This window comes from Taudactylus pleione, unplaced genomic scaffold (genome assembly GCF_031769625.1).
Source record: "Taudactylus pleione unplaced genomic scaffold, aTauple2 ptg000619l, whole genome shotgun sequence".
NCBI classification, from domain to species: Eukaryota; Metazoa; Chordata; class Amphibia; order Anura; family Myobatrachidae; genus Taudactylus; species Taudactylus pleione.
The window spans coordinates 2006478-2022306 of record NW_028285021.1 but is presented as its reverse complement, the minus strand read 5'-3'; the positions used below and the strand labels follow the sequence as shown (position 1 = coordinate 2022306).

Sequence of the window (15829 nt, the reverse complement as noted above, 5' to 3'; positions counted from 1 at the left end):
TTTCGATGTCACTGCCCTCCTTATGGCTCTGGTTTTGTGCCCCCCCCCCCTCCTCTGCCCCACCCCAAATTCATAATATGTTACACAGCAGTGTGTAACAAGGAGGCAGAGAGTGACAAGAAGAGGGTGGTGGGAGAGGTAGATGGTTATGAGGAGAAGAAGAGGGTTACAGGGAGAGGCAGAGGGTAACGGGGAGAGAGTGATGGGGAGAGGCAGTTAGTGACAAGGAGAGGGAGAGGGTGATGAGGAAAATGTGACGGAGAGGCAGAGGGTGACAGGGAGAGAGTGATGGAGAGGCAGAGGGTAATGGGGAGATAGTGAAGTTGAGGTGGAGGGTTTTGGGGAGAGGGTGACAGGGAGAGGCAGAGGATGACGGGGAAAGAGTGATGGGGAGAGGCAGTTGGTGACAAGGAGAGGCAGAGGGTGATGGGGAGATAGTGAAGTAGAGGTCGAGGGTTTTGGGGAGAGGGTGACAGGGAGAGGCAGAGGGTAACGGGGAGAGAGTGATGGGAGAGGCAGTTGGTGACAAGGAGAGGCACAGAGTGATGGGGAGAGGGTGATGGTGAGGCAGTGGGTGATGAAAAGGTTACAGGGAGAGGCAGAGGGTGACAGGGAGAGGCAGTTGGTGACAAGGAGATGTAGAGGGTGACAGGGAGAGGCAGTGTGTGACAGGGAGAGGCAGAGGGTGACAGGGAGAGGCAGAGGGTGACGGAGAGGCAGAGGGTGACAGGGAGAGGCAGTGTGTGACAGGGAGAGGTAGTGGGTGACATAGAGAGGCAGAGGGTGACAAGGAGAGGCAGTTGGTGACAGGGAGAGTCAGAGGGTGACAGGGAAAGGCAGTTGGTGACAGGGAGAGGCAGTGGGTGACAGGGAGAGGCAGTTGGTGACAGGGAGAGGCAGAGGGTGATAGGGAGAGGCAGAGGGTGACAGGGAGAGGCAGTTGGTGACAGGGAAAGGCAGTTGGTGACAAGGAGATGCAGTTGGTGACATGGAGAGGCAGAGGGTGACAGGGAGAGGCAGTTGGTGACAGGGAGAGGCAGAGGGTGATAGGGAGAGGCAGTTGGTGACAGGGAAAGGCAGTTGGTGACAAGGAGATGCAGTTGGTGACATGGAGAGGCAGAGGGTGACAGGGAGAGGCAGTGATAAACAGACCCTGTATAATCTTCAGATCATCAAATACCCACCAGTGCTATATAGATCAGGTCATTACGGACAGTAAGACATGGGGAGATATATACAGGAGCAGTGTCACAATATACGGACAGGGGGCCACTACTCACAGAAAGCCCCTGAACAGCAGCACACAGAATCCATGCTCATCTAGCAGTGCCCTCTTCCTCCTCCAGCATCAGAGGGATGGACACCGCAGGGGCACCACTGGGCACAGACGAAGGGAAGGCAGCTATCCAGGGGTCCACACAGGGCCGCCATCAGAAATTTTGGGGCCCGGGACAGACCAAATAGGCAGGGCCCCTCAGCCCCCATTACACAGAGCCTCACAGCAAACCCCCCCACCGCCCACTACTTCCCCCCTGCCAAATTTACAATCACTGACAGGCTTGGCCCCGGGGGTCCGCTCCTACCAGCGGGCAGATGCCCGCGCACAATACTATATCCCCTCCTTACCTCTCACTGACAGGCACGACTGGGGGTCCACAGCCGCCCGCGCCCACTGCTATGTCCTCTAACTATCTCTCCAATCGCCCGCCGCTGCTGCCGTGTATATGGCTGGCTGTGGGAGGCAGGCAGAGAAGATGCTCCCGGCTGCTCGATTGTTATAGGCTAGCAGCACAGAGCAGGCTGGGAGCATCCACTCTGCCTGCCTCCCACAGCTAGCCATATACACGGCAGCAGCGGCGGGCGATTGGAGAGATAGTTAGAGGACATAGCAGTGGGCGCGGGCTGCTGCGGACCCCCAGCCAAGCCTATCAGTGAATGTTAGTTTGGCAGATGGGAAGTAGTGGACAGGCGGAGCGGGCGGGACTCCAGGCCCGGCAGTCCCCCCTGATGGTGGCACTGAGTAGACATACTGCTGCTAGATGCAGGAAAGGGGAGGGAGCACAACACCCAGTGACAGGTGGTACAGCACTGCCAGCAGCCCCCATCCAGAGACTGCCCAGGTGATGGAGAGATGCAGAGGGTGAAAGGGAGAGGCAGAGGGTGATGGGGAGAAGGTGACGGAGAGGCAGTTGGTGATAAGTAGAGGTGTTGGGTGATGGGGAGAGGGTGACAGTGAGAAGCAAAAAAAAAACCCCTGAGTTCAGCTTCTCCTTCCAACACACGGACCCGTGTACAGATTACCCTCCCAACACACAGATACACCCCTGAGTGCAGCTTCCCCTCCCAACACACAGATACACCCCTGAGTGCAGCTTCCCCTCCCAACACATAGACAGACCCCCGAGTGCAGCTTCCCCTCCCAACACACAGACAGACCCCCGAGTGCAGCTTCCCCTCCCAACACATAGACAGACCCCCGAGTGCAGCTTCCCCTCCCAACACACAGACAGACCCCCGAGTGCAGCTTCCCCTCCCAACACACAGATACACCTCTGAGTGCAGCTTCCCCTCCCAACACACAGACAGACCCCCAAGTGCAGCTTCCCCTCCAAACACACAGACAGACCCCCGAGTGCAGCTTCCCCTCCCAACACACAGATACACCCCTGAGTGCAGCTTCCCCTCCCAACACACAGACAGACCCGAGTCCAGCTTCCCCTCCAAACAGACAGACCCCTGAGTGCAGCCTCCACAACACACACAGACTCACCCCCGAGTGCAGCCTCACCCAACACACAGACGCCTGAGCACAGTCTCCCCCCCCCTATATAACAGCAGCAGCTACAGACCTGGGTGCAGTGGAGTTAGGACCCAGGACTCAGCATTCGCTGTGTCAGATCCTTATTCCTCAGTGGTCATCGCACATTGGACCCCCGGAGCTCTGAGCTGACTCCAGACCTTGAGGGAGCACCCAAGGGCTATTACAGAGTCGGGGTCTGCAGCGCTGGTGTCAGTGGGCAGGCATACAGTATCTGGCAAATGGAGTGGAGGCACCACAGCACTTTGCTCCCAATACCACTTGTGCCGCATTGCTATCCGTGAATTGAGATGGGCATGGCCACTCTCCTCGAAGCCCTGCACTGGATTTCCACTGCACCATCCCCGGGGACAGGGCCGTCTTAACAGCATTGTAAGTCCTTGGCAAAGCACTGCATTGGGGGCTCCTACCCACTCGTTCACAGGAATAAAAATGTGAACAGTCAATAAAATTACACCTTTCAATCTATTGGTACTTTCAACAAAATGTTTGAACAGAGAAAAAATATATAAAGTGATGATTATGGGCTCCGCCTCCCTCTTCTCCAGCTCACAGTGCAGTTCCCGCTCTACACTGCAGTTGTAATTAAAGTATGCTCCCCGAATATGGCTTTGTGGCTGCAGGCTGGGAGGCAGGTAGAGAATGCGATCTGGCTGCTCTGATTGTATGTAATTCACAATCAGAGGGGCTGGGGAGCATCTTTCTCTGTCTGCCTCAGCTGGCTGCTCTATGCACAGAGTGAGCTGCTGCACACTACCAGTAGATGCCCCCCGGCCAAGCCTGACTATCCTCAAAGGCACTAGAATCATGGAGCCCTAGGCAGTTGCCCAGTGTGCCCATACATTAAGATGGCCCTCCACAGGGACCGACTGCACCTCTTACCCATGGCCCCTTCTCTCTTCTGGCGCCTTGCAGGGCTGCTGTTCCTGCGGAGATTGACTTGGCAGCTTTCCCCACCTGAAACCTGAGCCTTACCTGGCACCGTGATGGTCCTTTCTCTGCTGTTCCTTGGTCACCTTCTAGCCCCGTTGGTGGAAATAGCCTCACATGCATGGACTGCTCTGCAGACCTCCTATTCGCTTAGGTCGGCACATCAGGAGCGTTTACCCGAGAATGCCGAGTGATCACAAAAGTGTGTACCTGGCTTTAGGGGTCTCTACTGCACTGTTGCATTTCACACCCTCAACACTGCAACGCTGTTCACTTTTGAATTTCCCGCTCCCATCTGGCATTGCACACTCTTCAGGGTACCAACTCTGAAATGAAAGACAAGCAACCGATAAGTGAAATTCATGCCTAAACCAAGCCAAAAAAGCCCAATTTAGGGTTGTGGTGGGGATGGGGGCGTTATAGTAATGAAAACCACAAAGTTAATTGTTTATCATTAAATAAATACCAATAAAGATTTCTACAATCTGTCTTAGAATTCTCTCTCTTAGCACAAATTGGCTTTTAAGGTATACTGGAATTTTCAAGCTCATTTATTTGTTAGACAAAGTTGTGTGAATTGGAGATGAACATTACCCACTGTATATATTTATACATGGTTTGTCGGTGTTTGTACGCTGCGCAGGGTCCGTATAATGGGCACGAACAGCTGCTTTTGTATCATCATAACCACTGGCCTGACCATATCCTTCAGGACATTTCCCTTTTCCCAGTTGGCGTTGTATTTTATGCCATAGTTAGCCTATTTGGTTGGTGGCATTCTCAATATTTTTAGAATATAATAGTCAGATGGGCAATTTAAACAAACACCTCCAAATAAAGTAACTGGTAGCTGGCTGCTCGCTGTAATCTCTGATGCTGGCTGGCTCTCCATTTCTTGTGGTAGTGCTGCATTCTAACGCCGGGTACACACTAGACCAGTGGTCAGGGAACAGGGGTAAATTACCCCACATGGGGTAAAAATTAAATTCCTGGGGGTAATGGACGGACAGCCGGGCATGCATATGAATCATTCTATAGAGCAGGGAAGCTGTAAGCCGGACGCTCGCTGAGATGTTATTACCAGCGGGCGCCCGGCTCCTTTCCTCCAGCGCCACATTATCCGGAGGCTGGAGTTCTCTTCTGAACTCCAGCTTCCGCCTCTCTCCATGCGCACTATGGGAGAGACGTCATAACGTCTCTCCCATAGTTCCGAGGAGCAGCCGGCGGACAGGACGGCGGCGGATGCAGGAGCGGGGATTATGTTTTTTTTTTTGTACAAGCGGCACTACAGGGGCATTATAGGGGGACACTACTACAGGGGCATTATATGGGGGCGCTACTAAAGGGGCATTATATGGGGGCACTACTACAGGGGCATAACTATGGGAGCACTACTACAGGGGCATTATAGGGGGACACTACTATATGATTTCCTTCCTTTCAAATCAAGAGGGTAATGTCGGCGTATCTAAATATATTTTGGGGTAAAAGGTAAAAAAGTTCCCTGACCCCTGCACAAGACCATATGTTGTCGGATGGGACAACATATCGGGCATATCGTCTAGTGTACCCGTTATGTCACTGACAGTGAGCGCTACCGCATGTCGTCAGCACCATCGCCCATGCAGGTCCGTCAAGCGACATCATTAACGAGGGCCATGCTGCCGGCATTGGCAAGTGTGCACGCACTTGCCGATGCTTGCACCCCGCCGGGTCCCGTCGGTAACGAGGTTGGTATACAGTAGACATCGTCTAGTGGGTACCGGCCTTAACAGTAAATGACAGAGTGCTGGTGACCGGGCTTGAAGTTGCTTCTCACATAGGGGCCCATTTATCATTAACTATTTGCGGCATATACCCCAAAAACACCCGTTCAGGTCATAACTGCAAATATTTAGTATCCCACATATGTATTATGGAGGGACCGCAGTAGTCCCTACATTTCCAATGGCAGCCGCAACAACTATAGGTTTTTATGAGGGGTGCAATGCCGTCAGATTTACTAGCTTTGCCCCCGCAATCTAATGCTATCTAAAGATGACATTGTGCTGTTGTAGCCTATAGGCTAAACATCAGAAACATTACAGAGAGAGGGCTCCAGAGGAAACACCCCCCCCCTGCAATGGTCGCCGCTCATGTGTGGTCTGTAAATCGCAAGTACGCTGAAGTCCCAGCACAGGGGTCACTTAACTCCGATCATAGGAACATTCCCCCTTCTGAGCCCCTGTCCCTGCGGGTGCTCTTTAATACATTTGGCCGTAAGATTGCATACTGCAGTGCGATGATGGGCACTAAAATCGCTCCCAGATGGCATTGAATACGTGATCATTGATAAATGGGCCCCTTATAAGTAAACGTCTGTGAACTTGAGAACCAATCACAAAGTCACAATACCGGCTGCTTCACTGCGAGGTGCCTGGCGTGCATGTTGTCATTTTAAAATTGGATTAGCTGTGCACATTCGGCAGCATCAGAAGATAGTGGCATAATTAATAAATGACTCCTCGTTCCTTTAAGAAGTCTTGTGCTTACAGAGCTGGCTGGAAGAGTTAATTGTTGTGAATTGTGTTGAATGCATGAATCACTAATCAACATCGCTGGCCGGCGCCAGTGGCACGCAAATCGTCTTGCGACCTTATAAAAAAAAGAAAAAGACCAAAACCCTGCTACCAACAAATAAATAGTAACTTTAAAGAATAACAAGCCCAATTCCGCTTGTTATAAGCGCAATTGGAAACTGTGGCCCTACCGCCATTCTGGTAGCCTAAGTGTTGCCTTAGTAAACATGTCTTTCTTGAGAACCTGAAAACGACTGAATTCTGCCTGTTTCACTTCTCTCACATGAGGAATTATGATAAATTGCAGTGCCCATTATGGACACCAGGTGGCAGTAACACATTTTTTTTCCTGTTACTTAGAAACAGATTTGTTGATTAAGAAATACAGTACAGTAGTACAGGGACAAGTGCACCAGAGATATGAAGAGTGCTGGCAAAAAAGTAAAAACGCAAAAGACCATAAAGAAAGACCTTAGATGTGTTGAAGACACTGAGAGCCAAACAGAGCAAACAGGTGAGAGAAACAGATCTGATGATAAGTACCTGTTGTTGTATCTCAGGTCCTTCTACACATTGTGACCTGTCGTAGGGACTAAAGGACAAAAGGGAAAAATGTATGGATGTACTATATGGTGCAATGTGCACTGAAGCACATACCAGCCATCCGTTTACTTCAATTTTCCAAATGTAAAAGATCAGGGGTGTCTTAGGAGAGGAAAATAGAATAAAAACCAGGAATCAGACAATAGTTCAGCAGTCAGATAAGGTTATGTCAACCTTATTAAATGGGACAGAGCAAAATAGAAACTGCGCTCTAGAGTCTATGACGGGACATCAGTTCAACACATATAATGTAAAAAAACAATTTATTGTATTAAGGCTAAAATGCCGAATTCAAGGAATTATGACATACACATAATACATACAAGAGAGTTGATCAGACTCTCAGTAATATAAAACAATAAATGTAAACACACAGATAACACAACTGAATATAATTAACCAATCTATATTGGATTGTAACAATATATAGAAACACTGATAGTAGTGATACTGGTGACCCTGGAGATCCTTGAAAAAGGATAATAATAATAATAAAGAGAGTCTCGTATAGATATAATGTGACCAGATAAGGTATATCCAACCTTCTGTAGAAAGTCTTGTGTAAAATTCAATATAGGAGGTATATCAAAATTGTAATAGAAATCCTTTCTCCTGAAGGCACCTTATCAGTAACTTAACGCTGCATATAATGACAGCTGATTAGGAACACACTTATAATTGAAATATCAACATTCAGCCTCCTCCAACATATGCGGCTGTATCTCTGTAAGCACAGCAACAGCCGTGGGAATATAAAACTGGAGCCGTGGGCAACAGGAGTAGTTAATGTATAAAGCCAGGTATGTACCGTCAGCGTGAGGTGGTGCCGGCTACCAGCCTACTCCAGAGTATACCAAATTACCTCGTAGCAGGGCTGCTGCCCTGACCAACCTCCGGTCCATCGGGAGTCTTACTGCCTAAGTAGCGGAGATCATATCCACTAATTGAGCCGCTGGGACGCTCACCTCCTGCTCACCTCCGTATTCACTGTATTACCGCTACTCCACTGACACGACTATCACCTGGCTGTTATCCAGAGCCGAGGGACATCACCGTCTGGCATTGTCTGTACCACCGCCGCACTGAGACGGCTGTCATCTGGCCAATATACACAGGTGAACAACATCGTTCACGTTTTTCACCTTACAGTGCCCCGGCTACTGACAATCCGCAACGAGTTAATTTGGTATACTCTGGAGTAGGCTGGTAGCCGGCATCACCTCACGCTGACGGTACATACCTGGCTTTATACATTAACTACTCCTGTTGCCCACGGCTCCAGTTTTATATTCCCACGGCTGTTGCTGTGCTTACAGAGACACAGCCGCATATGTTGGAGGAGGCTGAATGTTGATATTTCAATTATAAGTGTGTTCCTAATTAGCTGTCATTATATGCAGCGTTAAGTTACTGATAAGGTGCCTTCAGGAGAAAGGATTTCTATTACAATTTTGATATACCCCCTATATTGAATTTTACACGAGACTTTCTACAGAAGGTTGGATATACCTTATCTGGTCACATTATATCTATACGAGACTCTCTTTATTATTATTATTATCCTTTTTCAAGGATCTCCAGGGTCACCAGTATCACTACTATCAGTGTTTCTATATATTGTTACAATCCAATATAGATTGGTTAATTATATTCAGTTGTGTTATCTGTGTGTTTACATTTATTGTTTTATATTACTGAGAGTCTGATCAACTCTCTTGTATGTAATATGTGTATGTCATAATTCCTTGAATTCGGCATTTTAGCCTTAATACAATAAAACGTTTTTTTACATTATATGTGTTGAACTGATGTCCCGTCATAGACTCTAGAGCGCAGTTTCTATTTTGCTCTGTCTTAGGAGAGGACCCATGTGCATTCCCCGTCCGGGGCCCCCTGCTTTCTCTCCAGCAGCTGACTGACGTGGCTGGCTGGCCATCGCAGCGTCAGTAGACTCTGGGCACTAGAGTGTGCATGCGCAGATTGCCGGGGAAATGGCGATTTCCTCACTGGGCATGCGCAAAACACCAGAAAATGGTTGCAGTTTTCAGCAGCGCAGAGGCACCTGAAGCGGGACCTCGGAGAGGTAAGTTTTACATAATATGGGAGCAGGGTGTGGACCTGTGAGCACCCATTATAGATACGCCCCTGTAAAAGATACATAGAAGATGACCAAAACAAAGTGGTTGCTGGGTTACAGAGCACTGCGGCACATGGCGCCTTTGTATTGAAAAGTCTCATAGCGCCTTTGTGCGGACATACTACAATGCTAGATCAGTAATATCCTAGAGCTAGGAAGTGGCACCGATTAGTAAGTCAACTTTGTAAAAAAGGAAAAGCTATATATCCCAGAATATGCTGGTATGAGATAATGCTTTGTCATAATATTTTAGAAAAAATAATCATGATTATATAATAATGAGACAGAACACGCAACACAGGTGCATTCAACGTGTATTTCCATTTGTATGGAATGTTAAAGTTTCAGTTTCTGATCACAAAAGACAACTACAGTCTAAAGTCTGTGGTGAGAGCTTGTTATACACATTTACATAATACACCTCATAGGGGCTAATTCTGAGTTGGGGGCACAGCAAAAACAAGCAAGTAAGATGTACAACGTGCAGAGAGAATCTGATTTTGTCAAAACTGAAATCAAAATTGCAGCTTAAAGTGAAGCTGTCCAGCATTTGTGGGCTACTGTACATGCAAACTCAGCCACTGTTTAACCTGCATGCAAAACTAATAAATGTATGTGCACCCCTTGCAATGCAACGTGGTTTGACTAGGTGCACAGTTACTTGCATTGTCTTGCTTTGCTCTCAACTCAGAATCAGGCCCACAAAGCAGACAGAATTTATGTTTAATGTATTATTGGTTGAGAGTTACCAAAAATATTGAACATGCTTTTTATTCTTATTCTATAGTTGTGGACATTTACAGTATCATAAGTATTTTATTATGGTTTATTTTTGGCCAGAGAACCTCTTATATTTATTCTCCAAAACTGGTTACACATGGGGCAGACTCAGGTAAGTACGTGGTTGCGATTATGTGCGCATATAATGGATTACTACGGTAGGGAAATGTTACTTGATTATTTTATTTTGGGCTCACATCTCTGTGATGGAAGCAAAAACAAGTCCTGTGTGCAGACTTCTTGTAGGCCCCCTCCTCTCTTAAACCACCCCAGACCATTTCAGAAGACATGATCTTGTAGGAGGCAGTGGCCTAATCACTGGTGTGATTGGGAAAATAAAAGCACAGCTACATGGGGTGTAACAAGAACTTTGAAGACCCATAGCATTTTGAAGGGGCCCCCAGGGGCACCACTCTTTATTTAATGCCCCCAGTTCACATATTGCAGCATTGTAGTGCCCCCAGTTCACGTGTTGCTGCATTGTAGTGCCCCAAAGTTCACATGTTGCTGCATTATAGTGCCTCCAGTTTACGTTGCTGCATTTTAGTGTCCCTAGTTCACATGTTGCTGCATTATAGAGCCCCCAGTTCATATGTTGCTGCATTGTAGTGCCCCATTTTGCATGTTGCTGCATTGTAGTGCCCCAGTTTGCATGTTGCTGCATTGTAGTGCCCCCAGCGCACATGTTGCTGCATTGTAGTGCCCCAAGTTCCCATGTTGCTGCATTGTAGTGCCCTAAGTTCCCATGTTGCTGCATTGTAGTACCCACAGTTCACATGTTGCTGCATTGTAGTACCACTAGTTCACATGTTGCTGCATTGTAGTTCCTCTAGTTCACATGTTGCTGCATTGTAGTGCCTCTAGTTCACATGTTGCTGCATTGTAGTGCTCCAAGGTCACATGTTGCTGCATTATAGTGCCTCCAGTTCACATGTTGCTGCATTGTAGTGCCCCAAGTTCACATGTTGCTGCATTGTAGTGCCCCAAGTTCACATGTTGCTACATTGTAGTGCCCCTAGTTCACATGTTGCTGCGTTGTAGTTCCCCTAGTTCACATGTTGCTGCATTGTAGTGCCCTATAGTTCACATGTTGCTGCATTGTAGTGCCCCTAGTTCACATGTTGCTGCATTGTAGTGCCTCCAGGTCACATGTTGCTGCATTTATAGTGCCCCCAGGTCACATGTTGCTGCATTGTAGTGCCCCCAGTTCACATGTTGATGCATTGTAGTGCCCCCAGGTCACATGTTGATGCATTGTAGTGCCCCCAGGTCACATGTTGATCCATTGTAGTGCCCCTAGTTCACATGTTGCTGCATTGTAGTGCCCCCAGTTCATATGTTGCTGCATTGTAGTGCCTCCACTACACATTAGTGGGTTCTTGCTTATCTCACTCATCAAAATCATATCCTTTCTTCTTTCTCTTGTGCTGAATCTGCTGCGTGTGAGTTACTGTGAGGCAGTGGGCTTCTAAAGAGGGACAGTCTACAAAATACTCACCATGCTAGTGTCATGGCAAGTAGTTTGTAAGCTCTTCTTTTCTGTATTGAACTCTGTGTCACCTGTTCTTACAGTGCCGTTTGACACTGTGCTGGGTGCAGGGTGGACAGGCTTCCTAAGCTTATGGGCCCCATAGCAACAGCACCCCCTGCATCCTCTATAGTTACACCCCTTGATGGTGTCATGATGTGGGGAAGTGAATGGAGGCAATAAGGAAGCCACATTTAAAGTGGCTAGAGCAGAGCCCATCAGGAACGCACATGTTGGAGAGCACTGGTTTTGGATCCTGCAGGACATGTGTCGAGGCAGCAGTATTAAGGATAGTATGACTATCTAAGCCTGGTTCATTATTGTCCTCAGTGAATATTGTGACATCCTATCCAAGAAATGCTCCAGCACAGACACTTGTTGGTAGGATCAGGGTTTTCATGACCAATGGTGATTTTTTATGATAAGCCTAGCCCCATAGTGGCTATAACCAGGGATATACAGAGGAGCAGGAGAAGAAGAGTGATAACAATAAAGGTTCTCTGATTGCAATCATACACACCTTAGAAAGTTATTACAACATATTGTGTTATGGTTGATGGTCATTTTACTGTGAAGCAGATTAGTTTTGCCTGTTATGTTCCAGCCCATAATGTACTGTATATGTTCTCTTACTTAGAAGTTGAGAGTCCTGCGGAAGCAGCAATTAAAGTAAGTTGCCTCGTTTTAGACAAAGAATAGAACTCTCAGCAAACACTGCATATTCTAATGGGGTCCTATTGTCCTTCAGGACCCAGAGGTGTTTGAGGGTCTTTGTGAGCGAATGCTGTCAGCTCTATGCCTTCTACAGACCAGTGTATCTGAGGTAAGAACACCTAATGGTAAGACAGGTGCAGAAGGTTAATATTAGTGGCATGTGTGAAGTTACTGTCCAGGAGCTGCCATGTTATTTTCTCATCTCTAGGTTCTGGATGTGAAGGATGAGATGATTCTGCAGAATGTGCCAAGCTCTGTGCAGGCTCAGCTCTCTCTCTCCACCTCAAGGCTTTTTAGAAGGTGACTAGTACCAGTTGGACAGTATTCTTGTGTGTTTGTGTTGCACAAATATGCATATTTAATTATCTTATTTGTTTTTGCAATTCTGTCATTTACCCATTGTCCCTCAGCTTGACGGATCTATACGTCCCCAGCACAGAACTTGTACGCTTGGTCCGTCTGTTTGGACCTCAGTGGGAACAGAAACGTCTAATTCTGGAACAGCTTCAAGGAGAACATGAAAGGTGACAGGAAGTGGGGTGCAGAGGTTTTGTATGGTGAATATGATTAGAAATATCAAGTGGAAACGGTAGGGAAGCCTAAGCGACACTCTGGAGAAAAATCCATGGCGCAAGGTAGCCCTGAACAGCAGATTGTCAGCTAGAAGTAATAGTGTGCAGGATACGTATACCTATTGCATGGGGCTGGTAAGTTGTGACAAATGCTGCAGGGTACGTGTGTTTCTTGTCCAGATGTGTTTTCATGTGATTCCCCAACAGACTCCATCGACTCCTGTCTTTGTCTCTCCGCCGAGTGCAACATTTGGAGGCTCAGGTAATTATGGCTGCAAACTATGTACAAACCTATACATCTTCAGGGCTTCTCTGTAATGATCAGACAGGGGGGCAGTGACCTGAGAGGCAGAATTTAGATTCAATGTTCCAGATACATCACCTTGTTTTTCTCTCCTCAGGTAAGAAGGGATGCTCAGTCCCAACACTACAGGAACTGGGAGAAGCTCTTTGTTAGGCTAATGGTGAGCAGATTTTTTTAGCCCCTAGCTATAATAAAAAAAAAAAAAAAAGGACCTGCCACCATTTTGTTTTCAGTAATAAATAATATATCAAAAGCTATAAAGTCATTTTTGCTATATAAGTGCTTTATCATTTACTATTTTATCTGCTGCCTTAATCCTCTTTGCAGGCAGTCCCTCCATAAAGCCTGTGGTGTTTTATGTAAATGAGAGGGAGGAGCCAGACTGTGCCTGCACTCTAGTATCCGAGAGGGCATTTACCATACAATAAACTGGTCTAATCGATATTTTAAAGACAATATGGTGCTATGTATTTACGACTGATTCACTTTATTGGCCAACTAAACATGCAGCATTAAAGTATAGTACAGCATTAGGTAACAGTGAAGGCAGCCACATGAAGATGCATTTATATGCGGTTTGGTTTACTTTATATGCTGTTTATGTATTATATGGAATGATGTACTGTAATGTAGAAAGGATAAAAAATGACCAGTATAAAAGCTCTTGGGGGTGAGTGTACTAGGAGGCGGGAGGTCAAAGCCACCGATCGTTTTAAAGCGTCAATAGAAATAAATGCAGAATCAGGCCTGCTTACCATTTTTTTTCTATTGCTGTTTTAAAACCATCAGTCAAAGCTGTGTGATGATCTAACATCCAGCTTCTTAGTAAATCTACCTCTTGGTCCTTATTATATCTAAGGGTGCGTACACACTAGACGATAGAGGAACGACTGTATGATTACGACATTGTAATCGTACATCTTCCTGTGCAGTGGGATAATGTGCCTATACTGAACGATATGTGGAATACATGTTACACCGCCGGCAGCGCCAGTCCGACGTGGAAGGAAATCCCGATCATGCTTAAGGTAAGTATTATCTAACCTAATCTACCCCCTAACCCTCCTTTAGGGTGCCTAACCCTAACCTCCCCCCCCCCCCCTGTGCCTAACCCTAATCCCCCCTCTAAGTGCCTAAACCTAACCCACCCTTCCCCGCCGCCTAAACCTAAGTCCCCTGGGGGGGTGCCTAACCCTACCCCCCCTCCCCCCATGCCTAACCCTAATCCCCCCTCTAAGTGCCTAAACCTAATCCACCCTTCCCCGCCGCCTAAACCTAAGTCCCCCGGGGGGGTGCCTAACCCTAACCCTCCCTCCCTCCCCCTAGCCTAAACCTAACCTCCGTGGGGGGGGGTGCCTAATACTAAGTCCCCCCCGTGAACCCAAAACCTAACCTTCCCCCCTGCGGCTGTCCGCGCTCGGCGTCCCTTCGATCGGGATGCCGGGCCCCGGTCTCCCGGCGTAGGTTAATTAACCCTCGCCGGGATTCTGTAGTGGAGATGCCGGTGGTCGGCATAGCGACCGCCGGCATCATAAACGCATACTCCCATATGTCCTTTAGTGCAGGCACCTCCCTCATCCCTGAACATGCCCAACCTGTCGTTATCGGCAGATTGACCGGCATGTTCAGACGATTATTGTTGATGAAAACGACCAGCAGGAGCGCGCATCGCTGGTCGTTTTTGACATTATAATGCACGATTATTGAACGATACGATAACGATGTTGTAATTGTTCAATCGCTCATTTTAATTGTCTAGTGTGTACGCACCTTAACAGGTATTTAGTAATTCGCCTAGGAATTCATGTGCTTTCATATATAGTGTGTGTATATCTATACTAATATATATATATATATATATATATATATATATATACACACACACACACACACACACTTTATAATACCACCAGCACTTACAATTAGGTATATTTCATGCATACTAGTTGTATATTCTGACAGATTGTTTTACTTACACTTTGTTATTTTTTTACACAGCGGATAAAACCATTAGAACCATCTCATGAAACTCAACAAGACTGAGACAATACAGGGTAAACAACTCAATCCCTGCCCAGATAATACTAATAATATAGAGAAGAGTTAGTAAATCTCTGCAGCTCTGGAACCAGTATCAGTGCATCCTGTCCACATTAGCCCTGAAAAGTATTTAGTGCTCTTATTTTTTTGTACTGTAAGTCAGACTTAGGCAACCTATAACATTCCCTGCTGGTAATTGTAGTTCCACAACAACTGGAGAGGCAACCTATAACATTCCCTGCTGGTAATTGTAGTTCCACAACAACTGGAGAGGCACAAGTTGCTATCTCTAAGCCTCCATACACCTAGCCACTGTGTGCCCATTTACAGAGGTCTGTACCTGCACTTTAAGTAGTATTCATTTTGTACAGTATCATACATGTTATATAAAAAGTATGGCGTTTCAGGAGAATTAGAAAAGTGTCTTTCATTTATAAGGGTTCTGTTTAGTTTTTGGGGTTTGTTTTGTTCTAGGACATGCTTTAGCCCCTGAAACACCCTGTGATAAGTACTTGCAGGTAATTATGCTGATGACCCAAATGTATGTCCTTTTTTCCCCCCTAGATAACTCATTACTGCAGACACACAAAATGCTAAGTGGCTAAATATGGAATGAGCCACTAAAAGTGATAAACTCCAGAACAACTAAGGAACTCTCAGTTCACCTGAAAACATTAAGACAACTTAAAGGAACTCGGCCTTTGCAATGATGCATGTAGCTGGAAATTAAACTGTTAAACAAATCCTTGACAAAGATTAATTTTGTTATTGACTGTGTACATGTACACAAATGGTATCTAGATAACAGGTCAACGATGAATTGGTCGACGCCAAAATGTCGACAG

General features: G+C 46.7%; 2 protein-coding genes across 3 annotated transcripts in view; one reads left to right on the top strand and one right to left on the bottom strand.

Annotated features, from left to right (window-relative positions):
- Nucleotides 1–1733, bottom strand: part of LOC148479642 (protein kinase C delta type-like) — a 56163-nt gene extending 54430 nt beyond the window's left edge. For both annotated transcript variants that reach the window (XM_088454481.1, XM_088454484.1), the window contains exon 1: nt 1627–1733. The gene's annotated coding sequence lies outside the window, so the exon portion shown is untranslated. The remainder of the gene's footprint in view (nt 1–1626) is intronic.
- Nucleotides 1734–6710: 4977 nt separating this feature from the next.
- On the top strand, nt 6711–15678 carry LOC148479641 (uncharacterized). The gene is made up of 9 exons (XM_088454496.1): nt 6711–6820; nt 11992–12023; nt 12103–12177; nt 12277–12368; nt 12479–12592; nt 12848–12902; nt 13042–13104; nt 14943–14998; nt 15549–15678. The coding sequence occupies exons 1-8, from the start codon at nt 6727–6729 to the stop codon at nt 14985–14987; spliced, it is 570 nt and encodes a 189-aa protein (XP_088310622.1). The 5' UTR covers nt 6711–6726; the 3' UTR covers nt 14988–14998; nt 15549–15678.
- Nucleotides 15679–15829: the final 151 nt, after the last annotated feature.